The sequence below is a fragment of the Balaenoptera ricei genome, chromosome 7, assembly GCF_028023285.1.
Source record: "Balaenoptera ricei isolate mBalRic1 chromosome 7, mBalRic1.hap2, whole genome shotgun sequence".
In the NCBI taxonomy this organism is placed as follows: domain Eukaryota; kingdom Metazoa; phylum Chordata; class Mammalia; order Artiodactyla; family Balaenopteridae; genus Balaenoptera; species Balaenoptera ricei.
This window is the reverse complement of record NC_082645.1, coordinates 115,015,217-115,039,205: the sequence shown is the minus strand read 5'-3', so window position 1 is coordinate 115,039,205 and position 23,989 is coordinate 115,015,217. Positions and strand designations below refer to the sequence as shown.

General features: G+C 46.4%; 1 protein-coding gene across 1 annotated transcript in view; it reads right to left on the bottom strand.

Annotated features, from left to right (window-relative positions):
• The window catches only part of INPP5D (inositol polyphosphate-5-phosphatase D), a 129,471-nt gene that overhangs the window by 85,634 nt on the left and 19,848 nt on the right, over positions 1-23,989 (bottom strand). The window contains exon 2 of the mRNA XM_059927497.1: positions 22,456-22,519. Within this exon, the coding sequence (XP_059783480.1) occupies positions 22,456-22,519 (64 nt within the window). The remainder of the gene's footprint in view (positions 1-22,455; positions 22,520-23,989) is intronic.

The following is a 23,989-nucleotide window of genomic DNA, read 5'->3' as shown; positions in this document are numbered from 1 at the left end:
GGCAGCCAACCTGTGCTTGGAGTGTGCGTGCAAAAGCCCAGCTCTTTGCTTTGATGCAGAACAAAGCCCGAGGTGTAATTCATACTCCAGAGCTCCTTGTAGCATCAGGCTGGGTCTGAGACTTCACCTGAAATTGTGAAACCTTTGCTTGGCTTCTCTTCTTTCCCATCCTGCGTCCCCCACTCTCTCACTGGATTCTCCTGGGAGCCTTTCTTTAATCAATTATTGGTACCCAAGCGTGGGGTCGGCTTCTGGAAGAACTTCACCTTTCATGGTCAACTCTCCAAATCAGTCCTTTTTACTTGTCTATCTTAAGCCCTCCATCAAGAGCTGATCCAAGGACTTACCCTCAAGTCCTCAACCCACAGCAAAGCTCCTCACCAACAGCGAAGAATTTGGACCCCACTTTACAGAGGACTTGACCAGACTTGAAGTCCTTTGCTTCCTCTTCCTCCCCCAAATATGGCTGCCCATGAGGACCACTCCCACCCCTACACCCCCATCCTCCCCGCTGGGCTCAGCAGGCTCTCAGCACACATCCTACCTCACTCTGCACAGACCAGTTCAAAACCCTACTCTGTGACTGGACCTCTGGTCCTATGAGTCCCTAGGCTGACAAGAGGGAAAACAGGGTGTCAAATGAGACTGGGCACATTCGGAAACTCGGCACTTAGGTGACAAAATGCATCATGTATTCACCTCGGCGTTGAGAATGAATGAACGGAAGGATGAACATTTTTTTGAGAAACCAAACAACCTTACTTAAGTTTCTATCGGTTTTCCCATTTTACAGATGAAGAAACTGAGGCTCAGAAAGGCCAAATGACTTGCCCTGTAAGTGGCAGCACCGCAACCTGAACCCAGGTCTCGGGTCCCTTACTCTAAGTTCTGTGCTCCTGGACTCTGAAAGGCTGCTGTGCTCCAATTTCTCTGCCTGTGTGTTCTGGCACCTTTGGTACGAGGCAAGCCTATTTTGAACTCCATCCAAAGGACCTTATTTACTAATGGGTATTATATGTTTAAAAGTCTCTCTCCCTCCTTCCCTCCCTCAACATCTTGTGTTGTATAAAGAATCCCAGGAGTGTAGACCAGTGCAGCCATTCTGGAGAGCAATCAGATACCATTTAGACAAATTAAATATGTGAATATGCTATGACCCAGCAATTTCACCCCTGGGCATATGCCCCAGGGCTCACCTTGGGCTCACCTATGTGGATGGTCATTACAGGTTTGTTTGTGGTGGCAGAGATCTGGGGGGAACTGGGTGCCCATCATGGGGAGAGGGGACAGGTAAAATGTGGTCAACGTGTACAATAGGGTGCTATGCAGCAGCCAGAAGCCGGCTGGATGTGTACATAGTCACATGGAAGGATCCTTTGGCAGAGAAAGTAGAAAAGTGAATGAGGGCTATGGTATCACTTTTAGAAAACTGAATGAGGGCTATGGTATCACTCCTTAAAAATGCATCCATGCAAAACAACAATACATACTTTGTAAGAACCTATTCAAATAAAAAGACACCCACTCGATGTTTGCCTATTAAAAGGAGGGTTATGCAGGCGCAGTGTGGGGCTAGAAGGGATTAAAACAGTTTGTGAAGACACTGCTTTATAGTGAGAAGGCACTGCGGCTTTGATCACATAACCTGATTTCGAAAGTTAGGTACTTTGTTGTGGCCTTTCTGATTTGACCTGAGCTAATTAGCAAAACCTTCTGGGTCTCAGTTTCTTCCTTGGTCAAGTGGGGAGGAAAAAGTGGGCAAGGGGAAGTAATATTCAGTTAGAAAGCAGTGTGGCCCATTAGAAGATGCACAAAATCTGAAGCCTAATGTGTGAGTGAAGCAGGCAGGGTGTGAGACACTAGGGCAAGGTGGGGACAGTGACACATTGGAGAAATGTCCCTTCAAAGGAACCAGCTTCCACTTAGCTCCAGTTATACTCCCATGGGGTAACTTGGGCCGAGAGTTGCCAGAATTTCAAAACCTTCAAGGGAAGGTAAAAATAGAGATTCTTAGAAGAAATCTCACATCTTTAATGCTTGCAACTAATTTTTACAAAACACCCTGTCAGCCACAAATTCAAACCTTAGCTCCACCATTAAGTAATTGTATGACCTGGACAATGGCATTCAGCTCTCTAAGGCTGAGCCAGCTTTTTTTGTTCACGGATGAAGAGTCTCAGATCTGTTCCGTGTTAAAATGAGCTGATATAATAAGTCCAGGGCATGGCCTCACTATCATCAGGGAGTTCCTGCTATGTGTTGAATATACTAATACAGTATCAACTCCTATTTTTTAGACAAGTGAACTGAAGCTCAGAGGACTGGAAAATTAAGAAGAGTCAGGTAGAAAAAAAATATCTTCTCCAAATGTGATAAAAAGGAATGGGTAAAACTGAATTAAAATAACTTATAAATAAGGGTTTGGGGATTAAAAGGGCTCTAAGTAAAGTGGAAGTGATTATTAATCTGTCTGACCCCTAACAAGTTACAGGAGCCTCTAATAAAGACATCTATGGTCTCAGAGGCAACAGACCTCACCGGGGCAGTAGTAGGTATGAATTCATAACTCACAGACCAGTGATGTGCTGAGGCTGGCTCATGCCCACGTGTGCCTACTTGTTCTGGTTCAAAATCCAATTTTTCCGGAACCCCAAGAGCTGATTGTTGATTCTGGCCACTATGGTGGGAGCCATGGTGAGAGTATTTACCCCACAGAAATTGGCAAACACTGCAACTCAGGGCTTTGCTTTCTTCCCTGGAGAACCTATGGTCAAACGTTTGCCACTGCAGGGGGCCCAGCGACATGTATCACTTTGGCAAAATCATTCTTTCAATTCTTAGAGGCCTGGTTTCGTGTGTACACTTGCCTTACCCTCTTCACGGCCCCAATCTCTGGAAGCAACGTTGGATCAGGAAGGAATACCGTTGACACAAAATGGTTAACATTTCACTGGGGGAATGCAGAGGGGATTACTGTTCAGTGAGGAAAAACACTTTTTAATGAAGATGGCAAAGGCACAGATCAAAACAGGAAGCTTTCAGCCTGCCTTGCTGGGTAGGTGGGATTGTCTGAAGCTACGAGGCACTGAACAGGAAGACTAGCAAAGTGTTCTGGTTGGCAAGGTGTGGTGACAAATGTGGGTCCACCAGTTGCCCAGCTGGGCTCACCCTCGACCTCTGGGGGAGAGGGGCTCAGTTTAGGTAGACAGGAGTGGATGGGCAGCTCGGGGTAAACACTGTGCCCTGCAGAGGAACTGAAAGTCACCGTTTGCAGGCTCCTGTTGCTCTGAGGAAGTGACAAAGGCACCCTCACATCATGGGACCGAAGCCCAGGACAGAAAAGGGGAATGCAACTATACCTGCTTCTACAGAATCCAAGCCTCATCCCAGGGGAGGAAGAGAACTTCAGGAGAGAGCCCAATCGTGGGGAAAGGCAAAGAGGAGGGGGCCAGAAGCTGTGATTTGCACAATGGGTAAGGTAGTTTCTTCTGTAGTTTACACTTTAGTGAGATTTGTATCCACCCTTGGCAAGATGCTAGATCAGCTTACTAAAAGCATGGTTTGTAAGACGTGTCAAAGCAAGTGGCGATATCAGTTTACATTCCCACCAAAACTGATACAGCCACTATGGAGAACAGTATGGAGGTTCCTTACAAAACTAAAAATAGAACTACCATACGACCCAGCAGTCCCACTACTGGGCATATACCCAGAGAAAACCATAATTCAAAAAGACACATGAACACCAATGTTCATTGCAGCACTATTTACAATAGCCAGGACATGGAAGCAACCTAAATGCCCATCAACAGACGAATGGATAAAGAAGAGGTGGTACATATATACAATGGAATACTACTCAGCCATAAAAAGGAATGAAATTGGGTCATTTGTAGAGACGTGGATGAATCTAGAGACTGTCATACAGAGTGAAGTAAGTCAGAAAGAGAAAAACAAATATCGCATATTAACGCATATATGTGGAACCTAAAAAAATGGTACAGATGAAACGGTTTGCAGGGCAGAAATTGAGACACAGATGTAGAAAACAAACGTATGGACACCAAGTGGGGAAAGCCGTGGGGGGGTGGTGGTGGTGGTGGTGGTGGTGTGATGAATTGGGAGATTGGGATTGACATGTATACCCTGATGTGTATAAAATGGATGACTAATAAGAACCCACTGTATAAAAAAATAAATAAAATAAAATTCAAAAAAAAAAGATACTTGACATAATTTCCTATCTTCTTAAAAAAAAAAAAAAAGCAAGTGGTGATCCTTGGAACCAGCAGGGGTTCACTGGGAAGAGACCAAGTTGGGAGAACCTGTTTGTCTTATTTTACTTACATAGTAGAACGTCAATGCATGTTTGCTAGCCTAATGAATTAGATCATTTGTTGCATCTGATGGAGATCATGGCTCAATTGCCTACAGAGGCTGGTCAGGTGATGTAAATGAGAGAAACCGGCTGGGAGTGAGGCAGTAGGGAGAGGTGGGGACTATGGCACATCAAAGAGAAATGCCTCTAGGAAAGGCAGAAGCTTCCACTCAGCTCCAGTTGCATCACACTGGGTAATGTGGGTCTTAGGTTATCAGATCTTCAAAATTTTCAAGGGAGGCTGAAAATTCAGAATATTATATAAAATCTCTGAATTTTTCTAAATTTATTTTTTAATCTAAAAATTTATTTTATTTTATTATTTATTTTATTTATTTCTGTTTTTTGGCCATGCTGCACAGCTTACAGGATCTTAGTTTCCCAACCAGGGATTGAACCTGGGCCCTGGCAGTGAAAGCGTCGAGTCCTAACCACCAGACTGCCAGGGAGTTCCCAAAATCTCTGAATTTTTTAAAATGCTTTTAACTGGTTCATAATTGTAAAAAACGTATGTCAGGCAAGCAGAACACTAAATCCAATGCAGGGGCTACCAGTTTGTGATCTCTGGTATAATCTATATAGATTTCAATAAAGCACTTTGTGATCTTCATCCGTGATCTTTTGTTGAGAACCACATGGAGGAATATTGGCTAGGGTGAGACGATGCCAATGTCAGCCTGGACACAGGTTTGGGCTGCTATTGGGGTCTTCCTCTCATTTACATCAGTGATTCCGATTAGGATCCAGGAGGTGGACTTACCAAAGTGCGGCTGTCACCAAGCTAGGAGGCATTTCAAATATGCTGGGTGACAGACAGAACCAGCTCAAAGCAGAGCTCAGTGACCTGGAGCAAGGGGCTGGGTCAGAGAGAAGGCCCTGCTGGGCACTGACAACCTGGCTACACTTATCAGCGTCCCATCCACTCTGCCATTCCAGTTTGGGCATCGTTTGGTTGGTGCCTTCCTCTTGGCACTGCCATTTTTCTCCTTTTTTCCCCTTTAATTAAAATTGTTATTTCCTTGTCTTTGTTATGCATCCTCCTTCCAGAGCAGAAACATCCCTGGAAATCGGGAGCAAGACGACAGTGAATGCTATTGCCACTAATCTGCATCACTGCGGGTCCCAGCCAGCGTGAAACAAGCCAGAGCAACTTCCTTCCCCTCAGATTACTTGTATTGAAAAGAAGGGACAAGTCTATCATTATCTGCAGACAACAAGATCACGTACCTAGAGAAGCCAAAAGAATACGTTCAAAAAATGATTAAAACTCATAATTCAGAAAGATAGGTAAGATCACCCTACAAAAACCATAACATAGACACCAACAAAACCCAGTCAGAAAATGTCACGGAAAAAACAGGTTCTGTTTGCCAAGGTAACTAAAACTACATCGCACCAGGTAACAATGAAGATATAAGAACTATATGGAGAAAATATAAAAGACAGCACATGAGAGATAAAAAAGAAAATCTGAATAAATGGAAAGAGATGCCATGTTCTCGGATAGGACACGATTGTATAAGGATATGAGCTATCTTCTAATTAATCTATGAATTCAATGTAATTATATAAAAATTCCAACTGGATTTTTTTAGGGCACTTCACAAGCTGACTGTAAAACTCACCTGGAAAAGAAAATGCATGGAAACCATCAAAGAATAAAGAGAGGAACAATAAATAGAACTCAGGCTACCGGATACACACAATAAATAGAACTCAGGCTACCGGATACACACAATAAAGCCACAACAACAAAAACATGATGGAACAGGGGCAAGAATAGATTCCTCCAGTCAGAGAAACAGAAGGAAGATTCCCTACATTAGGACTACATGAATTTAGCATGTGATAAGATGGCATTGTGAATCAATGGAAAAAGGATGGATTGTTTAATATATGGTGTGGCTATCCATTCAGAGGATGGGGTTTTATATTCTCTATTTTGTACCAAATGCAAAAATAAAGAGCTAAACATAAAAGCTTACTATAAAAGTGTTAGGAGAAAATAATATTTTCCCTGGATAAGTAATATTGAGATAAGTGATTCACAAAACCCAGAATCCATAAATGAAAACATTTGACTACAAAAAGTTGTAAACTTCCACATGACAAAAGAACCATAAACAAAGTTTTAAAAAAAATGACAGGCTGGGAGAAAATATTTACCTTACAACTAACACAAAATTAATATACAAAGCATATGAAGAGCTTTTTATAATCAGAAAGATTTTTAAAAAGGAAAAAACTGACAAAGAATATAAATAGCCAGTTCATAGGAAAAGAAATACAAATAGCCAATGCCTATATGAAAATATTCTTATCCTCATTTCTAAAGAAGAAAATGCAAAATAAAATATTGAGATTGCGTATTTTATCCACCGTTTGATGAAAATAACAGACACTGGTAATGTCCAGTATTGAGAAGACGTGGGGACATGCTGGGTGCAAAGTGGCATCAGGTGGGAGATGGCTCATTGGAAGAGGCATTTGCAAGGTGCTTTGGCTGTATCTATCAATACAATAAAAACATGCATTCCCTCAACCTAGTAATATCTCATCCTGAAGAGAGCTTGTACATGTGCACAGCACAGACCAACCTACTGCTTATTGCAGTATTGTTTTTTGTAGTAATAACCAAAAAAAAAAAGGACATTGTCTAAGAGTAGGAGGATGAACTATATTGCATGGCAGTTGAAAAGCACTAACTCAAATGTATATTGACTAACTTGGCTAGATCTCAAAGATACATTGCTAAGGGAAGAAAGCGAATTGCAGAACAATGTGAAAACATGATCCCATTTATTAAAAAAAAAAACAAAACCTATATATTTGTACAGGCTCATGTGTCTATGTAAATGCACCCAAAATGGCAAATGCCACATCTGGCAGTGGTTCCCCTTGCAGAGGAGAGAGGCGGGTGGGGATGGTGAAGGCAGACTTTCACTTTCTACTCTCTGTGCTTCTGTTTTGTTTGAATGCTTTTAAAAAATATATTCATGTTTCCCTTGGGTTGAAAAAGAAAGCAAAAAGAAAAAAAAAAAAAAAAGAAAAAGAATAAGAAAGTAAGAGAGAAAGAAAACAGTAGCATCTGTTGTAAGCAGACCTGCCATCCCCGGACAAGGGTCTTGACGCTGGGGTCTCTCCACTTGCCCCTGACCTGGTGACCCAGGAGAGTCTCTGTCTGAGAACAGCAGGGGGCTTTGGGGGCCCTACCTTGGGGGCTTTGTCCCTGCTCACACAGCATGGCCACCACTAGCAGAGCTTTACGTAATAATGACAACAGATTTTTCAAAAAACCAAAAAATTACCCCACCACCCAGTTTTTGCCTTGGGTGGTTTAAATTCAACACATATGCTTTTCCCAGAGGGGTGTAGGGAATAAAAGGTAATTAAAAAAAATTTTTTTTGCAAAACATTGTGAATGTACTGAGTGCCACAGAATTGTTCACGTTAAAATAGTTAATTTTGTGTTATGTGAATTTCACCTCAATTTGTACAAAAAACAACAAAAACGAACAACCACCACCCTCCCAGGGCACCCTGCCATCTACAGAACAGACTCCAAACTCCCAGCCCAGTGCTGAAGCCCTTTGTATCAGTCTGATCTCAAACTTTTTTCCCCCAATTTTCCCTGCTGGTACTCCTATTTGGGACCCCATGTGACAGCAACATTATCCCCAGATTTTCTGAGATAATCCTGTTTCCTGTAACAGAAAAATTTTAAATAAAGACAAGAAGTGAAAATTTTTATAAAGTATTATTATAAAAGTTATATCTTGGCCATGGTTAAAAAGAATTAAAACAGTATTAAAGGTATACATTGAAAAGTAGAAGCCCTCCTGCCATTGGTAACCCACAATGGTAACTCCTAGTCTTGCCCCACTGTTAACAGTTTCTCAGATATCTTTCCTGTCAACTCTGATATATGTGTGATACTGTGCATATATTCTATCCCTCAGCAAACAAAACCCAAAACTCTCATACGTTAATATCATCCGGCACCTTCTTCTTTTAAATTTTGGAGATATTTCCAACCTATTACACACAGCTCTACCCTCACTTTTTAAACAACTGGTCAGACTATACTTCATGTAACCGTTCCCGACTCATCACATTTACCTGGCTTGCTGATTCTTCTTGGTCCCCATTTTGAAGTGAGGTTGCAGTGAATGTCCTTGTACATGTATCTTTGCCCATGTGACCTGTTGGACACATTCCTGCGGGTGGGTGTCATTCCTCATGGGGACCAGGTGCCACAGATGTTCATGGATATTGACAATTTGCCCTCCAGGGCGTTAGCCCCGAGGTGCATTCCTGCCCATCCCGTGTGACTCTTACTGCCATTTCCCCCACCTCCGCATGGTGTTCAGAATTTAACATCTATCTACACGAATCACTTGAGGATCTTGTTTAAATGCTGATTCTGAACCAGTAGGTCTGGGCCTGATTCTCTGCATTTCTAACACGCTCTAGGATGATGCAGATGTTGGTCTGTGGACCACACTTTGAGTAGCAAGGCTCTAAAGCAATGCTGTCCAATAGAAATAAAATGTGAGCCTTACATGTGATTTCAAATTTTCTAGTAGCCACATTAAAAAGAATTTTTTAAAAAATCAGGTGAAACTAATTTGATGATTAGGTTTTATTTAACCCAATACATCCCAAATATTAGGATTTCAATGGGCAATAAATAACAAGTTATGAGATATATTACATTTTTTTCTTTTTTTTAACAAAAGGCCTTTGAAATCTGGGGTGTATTTTACACTTTGCCCATCTGAGTCTGGACTAACCACATGTCATGTGCACGACTGCCACATGCGGCCAGCGGCGGCTGCATTGCCCAGCTCTAGAGAATCTCCTGGGCTCTACCAGGTGGGGGACCAATGTCTGTTTCTCAGACCCCCGGGAACAGCACAGGGTTAAGAGGGTCGGAGGCAGGAGAGGGGCGCCAGGAGGCAGTAGTGAGACCACACTCATCAGCCAAAGGATGTATGGCCTGAAGCCGCCATGAGACTGGCAGTAGGAAGGAATTCCGGATGCATAAGGACTCCAAGCAACGATGCTATTATTATTATTATTATTATTATTATTATTATCACTATCTGTTCTTAGGCAAGATTCCCAATAACTTTTCTTTACATTAAAAAAAATTGAGATATAATTGACATACAACATTATGTTAGCCTCAGGTGTACACGATTTGACGTACATATTGCAAAATGATTACCACAATACGTCTGGTTAACATCTATCACTGCACATAGTTACAGTTTATTTTCTTATGATGAGAACTTTTAAAATCTACTCTCTTAGCGACTTTCAAATATACAATACAGTGTTATTAACCATAGTTGCCAGGCTGTACATTACATCCTCAGGACTTATTTTGTCTTATAACTGGAAGTTTGTACCTTTTGACTACCTTCACTTTTAAAGGGAATCACAGCACACTTAAAATTGTGCACTGTTCACTCTAGCTGACCAGGCATGATACTGTTATTACCAAATTTTTGCAAATCTTTTCTCCCCCAAATACTGTAGGACTGTTGACATTTAAAGATAGCCTGAGTGAGTACTCAAAGTGCTTAACATAAGGTCCTTAAGACTATTTTTAAGATACCAAATATATCACAGTTTCGAAAGTTAAATTTTAGTGAAACACATAATACAGTGACAGTTTCCCAAGAAGCAAGGCATGTTTCAAGGTCAAGGGATTTTATTTCTGTTTTGTATTTTCAATTTGAACTTCCTCACCCTTACTTGCTACTTTCCTAAGAGAAAAAGCAGAGACAACAAATACTGATCTGCAGGAATCCTTCCTTCTTAATACAGAAAAAAGAAGACTTAACTCAGAGAGTAATTTTGTGGTCCAAGCCGGGCTGTGTAAACCACAGGACCTCGTGCTGCACTCAGATTGGAAATCTGCTTATTTCTGCATTTCTCTCAGGACACGCTACTTGATTTATCTTTCTGCTTCTTCCTGTGTACCCATTTTCATCATGGGGTCCAAATTTGTTCGCTCATGCCAGCAGGAATAAACCCTTTTAGCTGCCAAGCATGGGGCGGGGCTGAGGGGTGCAGAGAGCTGGGTGTGGGGTTGGGATGGGGAGTGCTGGGGGAGGTGGCCCTGGCCATCTGAGGGCCAGAGACTGTCACAGGCCTGGGGCTCTGTGATTTCACTCAGTCCATCTCAAGGTTGAGGAGGGGGTGGGAGGTGGGGAAAGAAGGGGAGTTTCTAAGTCCTCCTCCACCTCCAGTATGCAAAATTTGCCTTTAAAATAGCCATTTCCCTCTGACACATGCAATGAAGGAAGCTCTTCTTGTTCACTGTTTCCATTTCCCCTTTTCTCTCACCCCCAGCAAAGGTCCTGTTTAGCTTGAAAGGGGACCTTTTTAGGTTTAAAGAGGCTGCCCAGTTTAAACTCCTCCCTGAAAGAATTGAACCACACATCTCTTGGCACTGCTTGGATAGAGCAAGTATTTATACTTGTACAAGCTCATCGATACTAAAAACCCGGACTAATCATTATCTTTCAAAAGGCTTCATGGTCCCAGTGGTCCTGGGAACAGGAGCATTCTCCATTTTCTCATTGCAGGGAGCTTAGGAGGGATATTTTTAGCCTTAATTACATATCCCTGAGACACTCTTCTTTCCAGCTTGCTTTTCTTTTCTTTTTGTGAAACTCTCAAGGTGCTCTGAGGGAGACAGACATGACAGCTGGCAGACAAGCTCTGTGTCCTTAGCCTGGGAGTCAGCTTGCAGAAGAGCAGCCTCGGGGCAGATGAAGGCTGGAGCATCTCCTGATGAACGTGCAGCCCGCCCCCAAGCTCCCCCGCTGCCTTTACCTCATCCCAGACCCGTCCTGCTGCACCCACTGCGCCCCTGCCGCAGAGCAGATTATGAAACGGCTGCCCCCCATCACTCCCCTCTCCTCTCCGTTGATGTCACTGCTATAGAAGGAATCATAGAATTCTAGAGCATGCAGGCATTTGGAGGTCTCTAGTCCACTCCCCTCCTTTTACAGGTGAAGAAATGAAAGCCATTCTTCCCTGCTCATATTATAAACTTACACCTCATTCGAACGTTTAGCAAATACTAATGGAGCACCTACTCTGTGCCAGCTGCTCTCCTAGGAGCTGCAGACAGAGGGGTGAGCAAGACAGATGAAGTCTTAGCTCCCCTGGGTCTTCCATCCTCATGGTGGAGACAGACGACAAACGAGTGGGCCAATAAATCACAAAGACAGTCGTCATGGTGGCCAGAACAATAGCCCCTCAAAGACACCCATTTCCCGATCCCTGGAACCTGTGAAGGTGTTTTGTTATGGGGTGTGGGGGAATTAAGATGCAGAGGGAATTAAGGTTGCTAATGTACTGACCTTGAGATAGGAAGATTATCTTGAATTATTTAGGTGGACCCAATCGAATCCCAAGGGTCCTCATAAAGGAAAGAGGGAGGTTGGTAAGTCATACCCAGAGAGGTGGCATCGTGACAAAGGCTGACCGGCCATCTCTGGCTTTGAAGATGGAGAAACGGGCTAGGACCCAAGGATCACAGCCCTGGTAACTCCTTGACTTTAGCCCAGTGAGACCCACTTCAGACTTCCAACCCCCAGAATTCTAAGATAATACATCTGTGTTGTTTTTAAACCACTACACTTGTAGTAATTTGTTACAGCGGCAATAGGAAACCAATACCATTGCAGACAATGATAAGGGCTATATAGAAAAATAAAACAGGAGTATAATGGAGAATGACCATGGGGGCAGGGCATAACTTTAGATGGGGAGACCTGGGAATAACATCAGGGCAGTCAGCTATGTGGTGATATGGGGGGACAGAGTCCTAGGTACAGGCCAGGGCAAGTGCAAATATCCTGGGGCAGGGAGGAGCTTGGCATTGGCAGGATTAACTATCCCCTCAATGCCTTCCCAGGAAGAGAGAGCCATTCTATTGTCGGGTTTCCTGAGCAGCCAATGTCTTTCTTGCAGACTTCTGAGTAACCTTTAAATCTACTTGTTTGAATGTCTGGTTTCCCTCTTTAAAGCCTGGCACTGTGTCCTCTCCTTGTCCCAGTATGAGGTGTTAAGGCCTCTTCTGTGGGTCTTAAGAGTATACATTTGCCAGAGACACTGGATTTTGGAAAACACATTTCTTCAAGACTTTAGAACTTTCCCCCCAAGTCATGAGGGAGCATAAATACGGTGGAGAGACAGGCAGCCACTCTGATGACTGTCAGTCTCCTAGAGTTTTTTGACTTGGACCGTCAGGAGCAGCTGAAGTGAAGGGACTTTGGGAACTCCCTACTTAAATCTCTTATGGCAAATCTCTTTGTAAAAAATGACTAACTGATGACCTACTAATTAATTCAATATCGGGGTTGGGGGGAGAAATTTGGATTGCTCTATCTTGGGGCTGCTCAAAATGGGGTACATCTCTGCTAAAAACATGGGGTGTTAAGGTTCACCTCAAAAGGTCTCTTGAGTACTGAGAGGTAAATTGGAGCACTGCTTTCAAGCCAAGTCCAGTTGGGCCTTTCAGTTAATGAGTGGTCATGAAGACTGCCCTGGGCTGGGCTCTAGGGCAGACACAGAGGCAAACGAGACCCTCACCTTGTTCCCGAGGCACCCACAGTTCACTGGGGTAGACAGACAGGGCTGAGCACCACCCCACATGGCAAGGGCTTGGTAGTGGGAAGAGGGGAAGTGCTTGGGAGCATGGAACAGAGGGTGATGATTTTTTGGAGGGATTGGCTGGGACGTTCATTTCCTCCTATTGAAGGGGAGCTCTTTTTGCTGTAGAAGATTCCTAGAACACCTCTGCTTCAAGCTGTAGAATCTGGGGTTCAGGGGATCGTCTTGCTAATTGCTTGCCATCGGTCTCTAAACTGAATGTCCCGTGAGGGCAGGGACTGTGCCCAACTAATACGTGCTGAATGAGTGAGGACGAATAAACGGATGGGGGGCGTCTCAGCTAAGTCATCCTGGAACATGGTCAGGAGGTACCGCTGTAACACCGCCTGCACTGAACTTAACAGGACGGTCATCTTGAGCCTCATTCAAGACCGTGAACGTCTCAAATGCTATACAACTCACAGCTGGTTCCACAGCTGGGGCCAACCTTCAGTGGTTGGGAAAGCAAAGGCCAGTAGCCGAACATGGCGGCAGCATCAGATTTAATCTGGCACTCACCTTCCAGCCAGGAGGCCCCATTGGACTCCTCCATGACTAACAGCCGAGCCAAGGAGGGGAGGGTGGCCTTGCCCTTAAGCCACAGCATGGCGGGTCAAGTGACATCCCTAGTCTGTCACTGACCAGTTGTATGAACCGAGCAAACAGTGTTATCCCACCTGAGCCTTAGTTTCCTTGTGTTTAAAATGGGAATAATGTTAAGAATACCTCCCTCCCAGGATTAAAGAACGTATATTAAGCGTCTGGCTCCTCAGAAGGGCTCAATAAATGGGGACAATGGTGAAAAGAGATAAGGTAAGCCCCGGGGAGGGTCGGTTATAGGACCTTCCCTGGCCCCTCTGGGTATCCTCAAGTTCTCTCTCACTGCGGCCCAGAGGGACCCCAGGGACCAGGCCCTGCCCTGAGCTCCTGCATCTGTCTTCCCCAGTTCTTCAACTGGCCCAAAGAGCAGACACAGGACTCAAGTGGGTCCTCATACAAAGAGGACAGAGGGGCCCGAGCTTGGCACCTCCATCCCCTCCCCACTCCTGGGCCGTGATCTGGGGCCAGTCAGGACGCCTGGCCACTCATTCTTCTTTCCAAGTCCTCCTGGACTATCATGTACCAGTCTCAGGACTCACGAATCTTTTGTGTCCCCAAGTCTCAGCACTTTCTCCCTCCCCTGAGCCTGGCGTCCTCAGTCCGCAGGCCTGGGCTTCTGCCTGCGTAGCTTTGCCTGGGTGTTGCTTAGCTGACTGGCCTCCGTGCCTCTCTCCTACTTCCTGGTTATCGTAAAACCATCACTCACTGGGTTACACACGTGTCTGGCACTGCGTGCTTCACATAAACCACCTCTGGTCCTGGAAATCTCCCTACATAAGTAATGTCGTTATCTCCATATTTCAGATGAGGAAATGGGGGCTGGAGAGAATAAGACCCAGAGGAAGGCTTCTCTCAATCCTCTGCTGCAGGAACTAGTAGAACATCCTGGGAAGCATCTGACTTCCTCACATGGATGTGCAAAGGCAAGGCTTTTCTGACCCAGAAGTGAAAACCCACAAGAAGAAAATGGGAAAGATGAACAGACAACAGCACCAGTTAAAGAGGGAGCTCAGCCAATAATGCAGGCTTGCACCAACATGGAAAACTCCGTGGTGACATTAAAATCCACCTTGGAGGGAGTGACAGCAAAATGAAGACTGTGGAACAGAGAACCTGCCCAGGATGCAGAGGCAATTGATAAGGAGTGAAAAACAAGTGCCAAGTCAGTAGATATGGTGGATAGTGTGGACCCAGTTAAGAATGATAACAGCAGCAAGGGCAAATCAAGTCCTAATTTTAAGTGAAACATATAGTCGTTCTACATTCTTAAGGGTGGCAGCAGAATTAATTCATTCAGTAAATATCTACTGAGTGCCCACTACATGCCAGGAACAGTTTTAAGGAACAGTTCTAAGACTGGCAATACAAAAATCAATTAATAAGTATATAAAGTCAGGTACTTACAAGTGCCGTGAAGAAGATAAAGGAAGGTAAGGGGTTCGGGAGCCGTAGGTGGGCGGCAGGAAGCAGGTAGATATTTTTATGGAGTAATTAGGGATTATTTTCTTTTCTTCTCTTTTTTTTAACATCTTTATTGGAGTATAATTGCTTTACAAGGGTTAGTTTCTGCTTTATAACAAAGTGAATCAGCTATACATATACATATATCCCCATATCGCCTCCCTCTTGCATCTCCCTCCGACTCTCCCTATCCCACCCCTCTAGGTGGTCACAAAGCACCGAGCTGATCTCCCTGTGCTATGCAGCTGCTTCCCACTAGCTATCTATTTTACATTTGGTAGTATATATAAGTCCATGCCTCTCTCTCACTTCATCCCAGCTTACCCTTCCCCCTCCCCGTGTCCTCAAGTCCATTCTCTACGTCTGCGTCTTTATTTCTGGGATTATTTTCTTAGAGGAAAGACTCTCTTCTGTTGGGTAGCTTTAAGTAGCCTCTTACATGTACTAAGGTTAGACCCAGAACCTGATCTTGAGAGGAAAGTTGAGAGAAGACGCTAAACCATTCTGCAAGAAGCAAGTAGTTGCTAAAATATTGATTGGTTTTTATGCTTTTTCTGGTTAGAGCTGGAGAAAGGGATATCGACCCCTAGGATGTGGGGCATGGAGACAAGTCATTGCAAGTGTCTGAGCGGGATTGGAGTGGTCCTGGCAACACAGTGCAGGCCACGGCTGAAGAGAGGGGAGAGTTGGGGATATGAGTGTCAGACCATGGATTATGAGCTTCTGGTGCAGTGAAACTTGATGTTCAGCTAAAAATTTTCTTTTTCTCTTTTGAAATTCCCCTAGGATAGGCCAAACGTTTGCATATTAAGGTACTTTTTGCTGCAGGTAACAGAGAACCCCAATTCAACTACTTGAACAAAAAGGAATTAATTATCTCACAAACAGGAAGTCTAGAGGCCAGGCAATGACCAGGCTGGTTAATTCTGCTTGGCTAATTCAATGGCATCATTGAGGACCCAGGTTCATTTCATTTTTCTGCTCTGTCCTCTGCATATTGGCCACACTTTCCAGCTACTTCCCCTCTTGGTTGCAAGATGGCAGCAGCAGCCCCAGCTATCACATCCTACGACAGCTTCCAAAGGTAGAAAAGGGACCATTTCATCCTTGTGTCTCCTTCTAAGACAAAAAAAGACCTTTACCAGAAGCCCCGTGGAACACTTCCCTTCGCGTCTCATTGGTTACTATTGCATCCTACTCCTATCAATTACGTTATATTACATTATCCCTGTACCTAAACCCACCAACCCCAGCTAGTGTTGGTCCCCATGTGGGCTCTGCTTTGGGCAACAGAGAGGAAATGGTCCCACGTCCTGCGGCAAGGTGAGCTAGAAGGCTTGGAGCATGAGAAGCAGGGACAAGATGGCCAGCGGGGAGGGGGAAAGAGTAAAGACAGTCATTTGGAGGCAGAGAGGGCAAATAGAAACCAGAAGAGCTGGAACAAAAACTTACTCAAGGGACTTCCCTGGTGGTCCAGTGGTTAAGACTCTGTGCTCCCAATGCAGGGGGCCCGGGTTCAATCCCTGGTCAGGGAACTACGTCCCACATACCACGACTAAAGATCTCGCATGCCACAACTAAGACCCGGCACAGCCAAATAAATAAATTAATTAAAACAAAACAAAACAATAAAACCCCACAAAACTTACTCAAAGGCCAAACAGAAGAAAAGTCTTCTGAGCCAAAGAAAGACCCAGGTTTGCAAAGTGAACAGGCTGAACACATTCCCAGAACTACTGATGAAAGGAAAATGACAAGGGTGGTGAACAATCCCCACCAGCTTCAACGCAAAAAAAGAAAAAAACCTGGTTCCCTATAACGGGACTGGTACCAGCTTGACCTTGGATTTTGTATCTGGGGCTATTTGTAACTCGTAAATTTCTGAAGGCAGTAGAACACCACCTCTACAGAATTTTGAGGGGAAATTCGGTCCCCAAGAATTTCATCTCCATCAAATTTCCTTTTCAATCTGAAGGCAACTGGAAAATGTTTTGAGATATTCAGAAGCTTGGAAAACAGACCTGTCCTTGTCCTACAGCAGGTTAAACTAAAATGAAATGGGACGAAATTACACTAAAACGCACGCTTCTAGAATGTGGCAGCGATGGCCTAAAGGGACTGCTGGGTCGCTGGGGAGCCTGCCGGGGCCCCTGCCCTCGGCACGGCCGCGGAGTCCTGCGAGGCGGTCCCGGCCGTGTGTGGCTTCTGTCGCCTGTGCCTCTCCTGCTCCCTCTCGTGCAATGTCAGGAAGTGTGTTCTCGAGCCACATCCTTCGCCCGGCGGCTCAGACGGAATCTTTACTTCACTTGGTGACCACTCAGAACAATAACAGCTGCCACCCTCTTCCTGAGCGTAATAACAATGGCTCAACCGTCAACCCTCCTGGACACTTGTGACGGAACGGCTTTTAGAAAGTTGTTTTGTTTTCTCTCTCCAAAAGCCACACTGCCCAGAGCAACGTGACAGACACCGTCAGGGAGCAGGAACTGAGTCATGAGTCTCTCACCCGAACAGCTCAGAACACCGGGGTTTTCTTCTAAATGGGGAAAGGAGACCGAGAGTCTATGAGGCTCATGGTTTCAAATTCCCCCTTCACCTAAACTTGCCTTAAAACCTGTGTGTGTTCCGGTCTTAATTTCAACAGTCAATATCCTGCGTAGAATCTCAACGCTGAGAAAAGACAGGGAGTTTGCAGTGAATATATCGCTGTGATGGGGGGCCAGGGGCAGTTTTTATTTTCTGCTGTATTCTTCTTGGTAGGAAGGATGTGAGAAAAACAGCAAGTGTTGAAGGGTCGTAGGAATGGAGCCGAAGGGCCCCATCCACTTGGACTGTGGCGTCGGGCCGTTTACGTGATAGCCCTCGGCCCTCCCCCTCACTTCTGCTCAAGCTGGCCCATCAGGACTGCACGTCCTGCCTTGAACTTGGCCTTGATGTCCCAGGGAGGAGGGTCATTGCAAAAGGCAGTGGGAGCCTCGCAGTTCATTCCAGGGAGGGCCACTTCCCGGTCCACGGCGGAGAGGGAGTCTGGGCCTTATGAGAAACCCACACTCGCGGTGCGGGAAACTCAAGGCTGAGGGGCTGGGCGCACCCGCCTTCCTCTGGCCTCGCAGGGCGGCGCTCAGAGCCCTGCCCACCCCCAGCACCGGCAGCTCAGCCTCCAGTCTGGAAGATTCTCAGGGTCAAGGGTGGCTGTTGAACGGCTACTTAACAAATCCACGGGCTGCTGAGGAAACTGTGGAAATCCACAGCCCAAGAAGCAGGGCTGAGGGAGCCTGATTGCCACTAAACCTGCCCCCTTCCTGCCACCCCTAGTCACTGCCTAGAACCTTCTAGAACACTGCCTGTGGCCCTTCCCCTCCCCTTCTCTGCTGCCTCTGGGCCCCATGCCTGTTTCCATCTTTTCTTCTGTCAGAACTGCCCCCCCTCACCGCTCACCTCTACCCCTCCCTCGTTCTTCCTTCACTTTTTCTTCCTCTTAGCTTTCTCTTTCCTTCTTTCCTTTTCCCTCTTTCATTCGTTCCTTCCTTCTATCCTCTCTCTTCATTGTCTTTCTCCTTCTCTTTCCATCCCATTTCCCGCCGTTCTTCCCTCCTCCCTCACCGGAGCACGAGGTAGAACTGACTTATGCTGGTTCACAGATGCCATCGTCTTGTTGGAGGTCTGTTCCCTCTCACAGCAAATAAAGACGGTAATGGCCATGCCGGCAGCTCCCCGATGCCGGCCACTCCCCGGGGCTTGGGATTTTACACGCACCCTGGGAGGCGTGTGTGTGATTCCCACTTTCCAGTGGAGTCACACTCTCGCCCAAGGCCGCATGGCTGGCACAATCTTGACTTGAACCAGCTGGGAACAGGGAGGTCTGCTTGAGTTCCAGGCGCCTCACTGATTTACCCCAAAGGCCAAATGTTACGTGTGATCAGATGGTATCAAGATTTACAACGGTGGCAGGAAAAGAGGGCTCTCCCTTTGAGAGGCTACCTCTCCCTGTCTCCCTGTCCTCCTGGGGCAGAGTCTGTCCTTCTCTAAGGGATTCAACACCCAGCTGGGTTTGGACACACTTTCTGGGGTCCAAGAAAGACGGCTTAGCTGGGCAGGTCTGGAGCCTGGGCCTGAGGCCTCGCTTCTGCAGGGTTCAGCCACGTCCATGCCTAAAGCACGGGGGTTGAATGAAGTTGCAGCTTACACACTTCCCTCCCATCTCTGATTTTTTGTAAGTCTGAGAAACGTGGAGTGAGAACGAAGTCACCAAGCGTCAGGATCGCTCCTCTTCCTGAGCCACGTGGACTGTCACGGGCCACAACCCGCGGCCGACTTCATGAGGTCGCTCTGCAAGGAACGAAGACCGAGTGGCTCTTTGGTTTTGTCAAAAAGCCAGAGGCCCCAGTGAGAAGAGCTAAGGTAATTAGAATAAGATGAAAGCTTTTGCCGCTTCACTTGGCAACATTTCAGGCCAGATTCTTATTTGGGGAGCCTCCTATTCTGGTAGCACCAAACAGATTCAGGTGTAAGGAGTGAGTTATTTAGAAACTGTGGCTAAGCTCAGAAAAGAGTATGAGGTTTTGCCTCAACATGAAAAGAGGAACTGGATTTAAAATAAACCCCAACTGGTAACTGCTGAAGCTCGACAAGCCCGAGACTTGGCCTAATAGTGCGCGTGCTTTAACCTGCTCCTTGATGCACAGCTACTCTGATCATCTTGTGAGATGTTGTATTTTTATAGGAAGGCGTATCCTTAGGAGTGAAAACTGCCTAGGTCCCCCAGCTCCCTGCCCCCTGGTTACCTGGTGCTGGCCACCAAGGAGGTCCCAGGCCCAGTGCCGGGGTCGGGGGCAGACCCTTCCAGCAGGGTGCCAGCTCTTCTATGAAACCTGCCTGCCCATCACCCTGGCTGAGCGTGGGCCTCAGGTAACCATGCTCTGTCCCCACAACTCTACCTGCTTCTCCAAGCCGTGGGCGAGCCCCTGCTCCAAGACAGCTGATTCATACACAGACCTGAAAGGGTCCCTGCAGAGTAAGTGGTTGACGGGGCCGAGCCAACCGTATTCCCTCTTGGGACTGGCAACTCAGGAGTGAGCCTGTTGGTGGGGAAGGGCAGACCCACTGAGAAGGGCTGCATCGTGGCAGGTAGCACCTGGGCTGCAGGGGCCCCAACCCTTCTGGTCCCAGGCCCCAGCCTTCTCCTTCATTGCGCCGAGCATCTCCACCAGGGCCGCCCACCCCCCTTGCATAAGTCAGCCAAAGCAAGTCTCTGTTCTTTTCAACCCCCAAAGCCTGATGAGGCCCCAGCTGCTGCAGAACTGGCAGCCGTTCCCAGGAATGTGCGATGCCACAGCAGCAAGAGGTACAGGCCAGAGGGAATAGACCTAGACGCAGTCTAGACGTACACAAGCCGTGAGTACAAACTCTATAGAAGCCACAAAGTCATGTCTTTTCCAGCTTAAGGCCTAGTCATACTTAAAGTCTTCTTCCCTTTGAAGGAATAGAAGAAAACCACAAGGGGAAAAAAGATCAAAAGCACCAACTAACTTTTAACTTAAGAGAGTTTAGACTCCTTTCAGCAAACCACCTACCAAGGACGCCAACCTTTGTGGGAAAGTTCATGCAGTCCTAGACTTGGAAAATATTCGAGGCCATTGAGCCCCACTGCCTGCCCCGGGCAGGCCTCCCTTCAGGCGGCCTCATCCCTGACAGGTGAGGAGCCCATAGAGGAGACAGCCATCCCACTGATGAGTGGTTGCCAAGTCTTGAAAGAACCGTCCAATGTTAAGGTACCAACATTTGTCCCTGGTGCCGAGGTTGAGACATGGGGGCATCCTAGACTATCCAAAAACATTCAAATGGATGTTTTTTAGATACCAGTGCAGATGCACGTATGTACAGGAAGGACGAAGAAGCCAGAAGCAGCGCTCAGACTGACCTCTAGGGCGTGAAGCAATTCTGCTTGAGCCCAAACTTGCATCCCCAGGGAAGCCCCGCAGCACAGCCCCAGCCTCCGAGAAGGCAGCGTCATGATCACCTGGGTTGGCCACGCATGGCCCTGAGGTCTCTGTCTCTGTCCCAAGCGGCTCATTGAAATGATTTCTTTGATCCCCATAAATAGTCTCCCAGAAACTTTCTACTCAACACAACTCCCTCTTGACACATTTCCAGTGAACTTGTGCCCCAGGGACCTGCCTGTTGTCCTGCCCTTGATTCCAGCTCCGTCTGTACCGCTGCACCCTAGTTCTGCACAAAATGCATCGTTCCCTTCACCTTCGGAATCAGTGATTACACGCCACCTCGCCCCTTCCACTTCTACTTTCTTTTCAACTAAACCCCACAGACTCTGTCGCTGCTTCTCCATGACATGGTGTCCCAACCCTTCTCTATCCTGGCTGCTCTGCTTGGCACGTGGGTGGGGCACTCCGCCTGTGGGTGCCTCTCACAAAGGGCCCAAGAGCTGAGTGTGACTCCTCTGCTCCCACCGTGGACACTGAGAGCATCACCCCCCCTTTTTTCTGCCCACCCCCTGCTCTCTTGGTGCAGCCAGATTACAAATAGCTCCCCTGGCCTCCACATCACTCAGTTGTCATGCATTGTGGTCACACAACACCCGTGGTGTTTGTCACGTAGACTGTATGGAAGGTGGTCTTCCCAGACTTGGCACGCCTAGTATGGCTTTCTTTAACCTTTTTATTTTCTTTCTTTTTTGGCCACGTTACACTGCTCGCGGGATCTTAGTTCCCTGACCAGGGATTGAACCCTGGGGCCACCGCAGTGAAAGCGCCGAGTCCTAACTACTGGGCTGCCAGGGAATTCACTCTTTAACCTTTAACGCAAGCTTTACACGTTTGGACTTTACATGGTGAAATCAGATGCCATGAGCATCAGCCTTTGATGGAACAGATCTCTACAGATTGTAAGATATTATCTCATGCTAATCCTTAGGGCAGTCTTCTAGCCCCTCATACGATCTGTTCTCCCCCAAGTTCCCTCCCTTCTCTCTTTCCTGGCCCACTTACTGTCACGCATTTGAATGCACTGAAAAAACAACCAACAAGCCACAGTCACTTGTCCTTGGTCTCTGAGTATCCTTCTTTCTGTTATTTCCCCTTCACACCCATGAACACAGATGACGTCTGCCATACCTGCTCCATCATGTCCCAGGGCAGGTCCCTTTGCAGGGTCACAGTCTACCCGCTAAGCAACGCCACCCAGGTTCTTCTAGGAGAAAGACAAGCCCCCATGTCTAGGTGGCTTGGGGCACCTGCTTTCTTCCCTTCTTCCTCTTTTTCACTCCTTCTCTGCCAATATAGGTTCCAGTCAGGGTCAGATTTCGAGGTTTATAAAAGACTTACCTGAACAGTGAATTTATCATCTTCATTGGGCAGAATCCTGTAAGTGTAAACGCAATTCCGGTACCTGAAATAGACCAAATGCTGAATTAGAACCTATGCATTCCTTTTTCTGGACATCAAGCAATTCTGGGCAAAGTCAGGGTTGCTTGTCCACTCCCCACCCCCCCAGCACTCAAGGAGCCTCAGGAAAAGGCGGGTGGGATCTTTGGGACGTGATTTACGTTGGCGCTTGACAGCTGTGTGGTCTGATTTAGAGGAGTTCGCCATCTCTAAGGGGCTTCCTAAACCTCTGGGCTGTCATGTTGGCCAAATGAATGGAGCCAGAAGGGGTGTTTCAAGAAGAAATGGGACTCCAGTGGGGCTGAGCACAGTGGGAACATGCCAAATGGGTGGTGGGCACTGCCACAGAGGGGCGGCACTGGCCAGGGCAAAGCTCAGTCAGCTTTGGACGGAGCTCCCCTACCCCCCGTGGCTGCATCTCCTGGAGACTTTGCCCCATGGGCTCATCCTCCCAAAGGCCAGCCCCCACCCCTTCAGAGACCCAGATTTTCCCAGCAGCAGGTGGGTGAGCCTTAGGGTTGCTTCTCACGCAGAAGTGCAAGGAATTTCGGATTCTCTTTTCTTTCCAAAAGCTCAACCTTCCTCTGGTCCAGAGGTCTCCAATGTGAGAAGGAAGAAGAGCTACTTTTTATTCTCCTAAAAGCTTTGAGAGGAAGTGGGAGTTGTCAAGTCTGACCACCTTGGGAGAGGGGCCCATTGGTGGGTGGTCCAGGTGGGGGACCGAGCCCACAGACAGCCTGGTGGTAGCAGATGGCCACAGAGGTCCACTGGCTCGGCTGCTGAGCCCACAGGCATAAGGAGTTTGGGAGAATGCTACTTGGGTCTTACACTCTCAGTTGAAATGGCTGGTCTGTTCTCTCACCCACCATAACCTCCCTGCCCCCATTTCCCCTACTTGGGATTCTCACAGACCTTGAAAACTTGCCTGCCCCTGCTGTACCCCCAGACAGGGGCCACACTCCAGCTCACAGATGCTCATGTTGTTTCTGTGATCAAGGAGATGATTCAGTACAAAAGTTTCACTCATTTAACCCCTCCTATGTGCCCGGCCCTAAACATTTATGTTATTGTTTAACTAGATTTTAAAATTATACACTAGTTTAAAAAATTTAAGACCACACGGAAAGATATAAAATGAAAAATAAATGTCTCCTTCCCCGGCTCCTGTGAGTTCCTTAGAGTTCCCACTCCTTCTTGTAAATCATGCCAAAATATTTAAACATACACACAAACTTATATATGCATATCTTTTAAATGCAAATAACATCATACTATATACGTTGTTCTGAAATTTGCTGCTTTTCACCAAAAAAACATTAGCGATCTGCCTAAGTCATGTTCTACCATGTGGCCATGCCATTGTTCATTTTAGACCACGATGATGGACAGGTAGTTATCTGGGGCTTTTTACTATTATAAATAATGCTGCAGTGAACATCTCTGTTCCTACCTCTTGTGTATACTGGTGAATCCA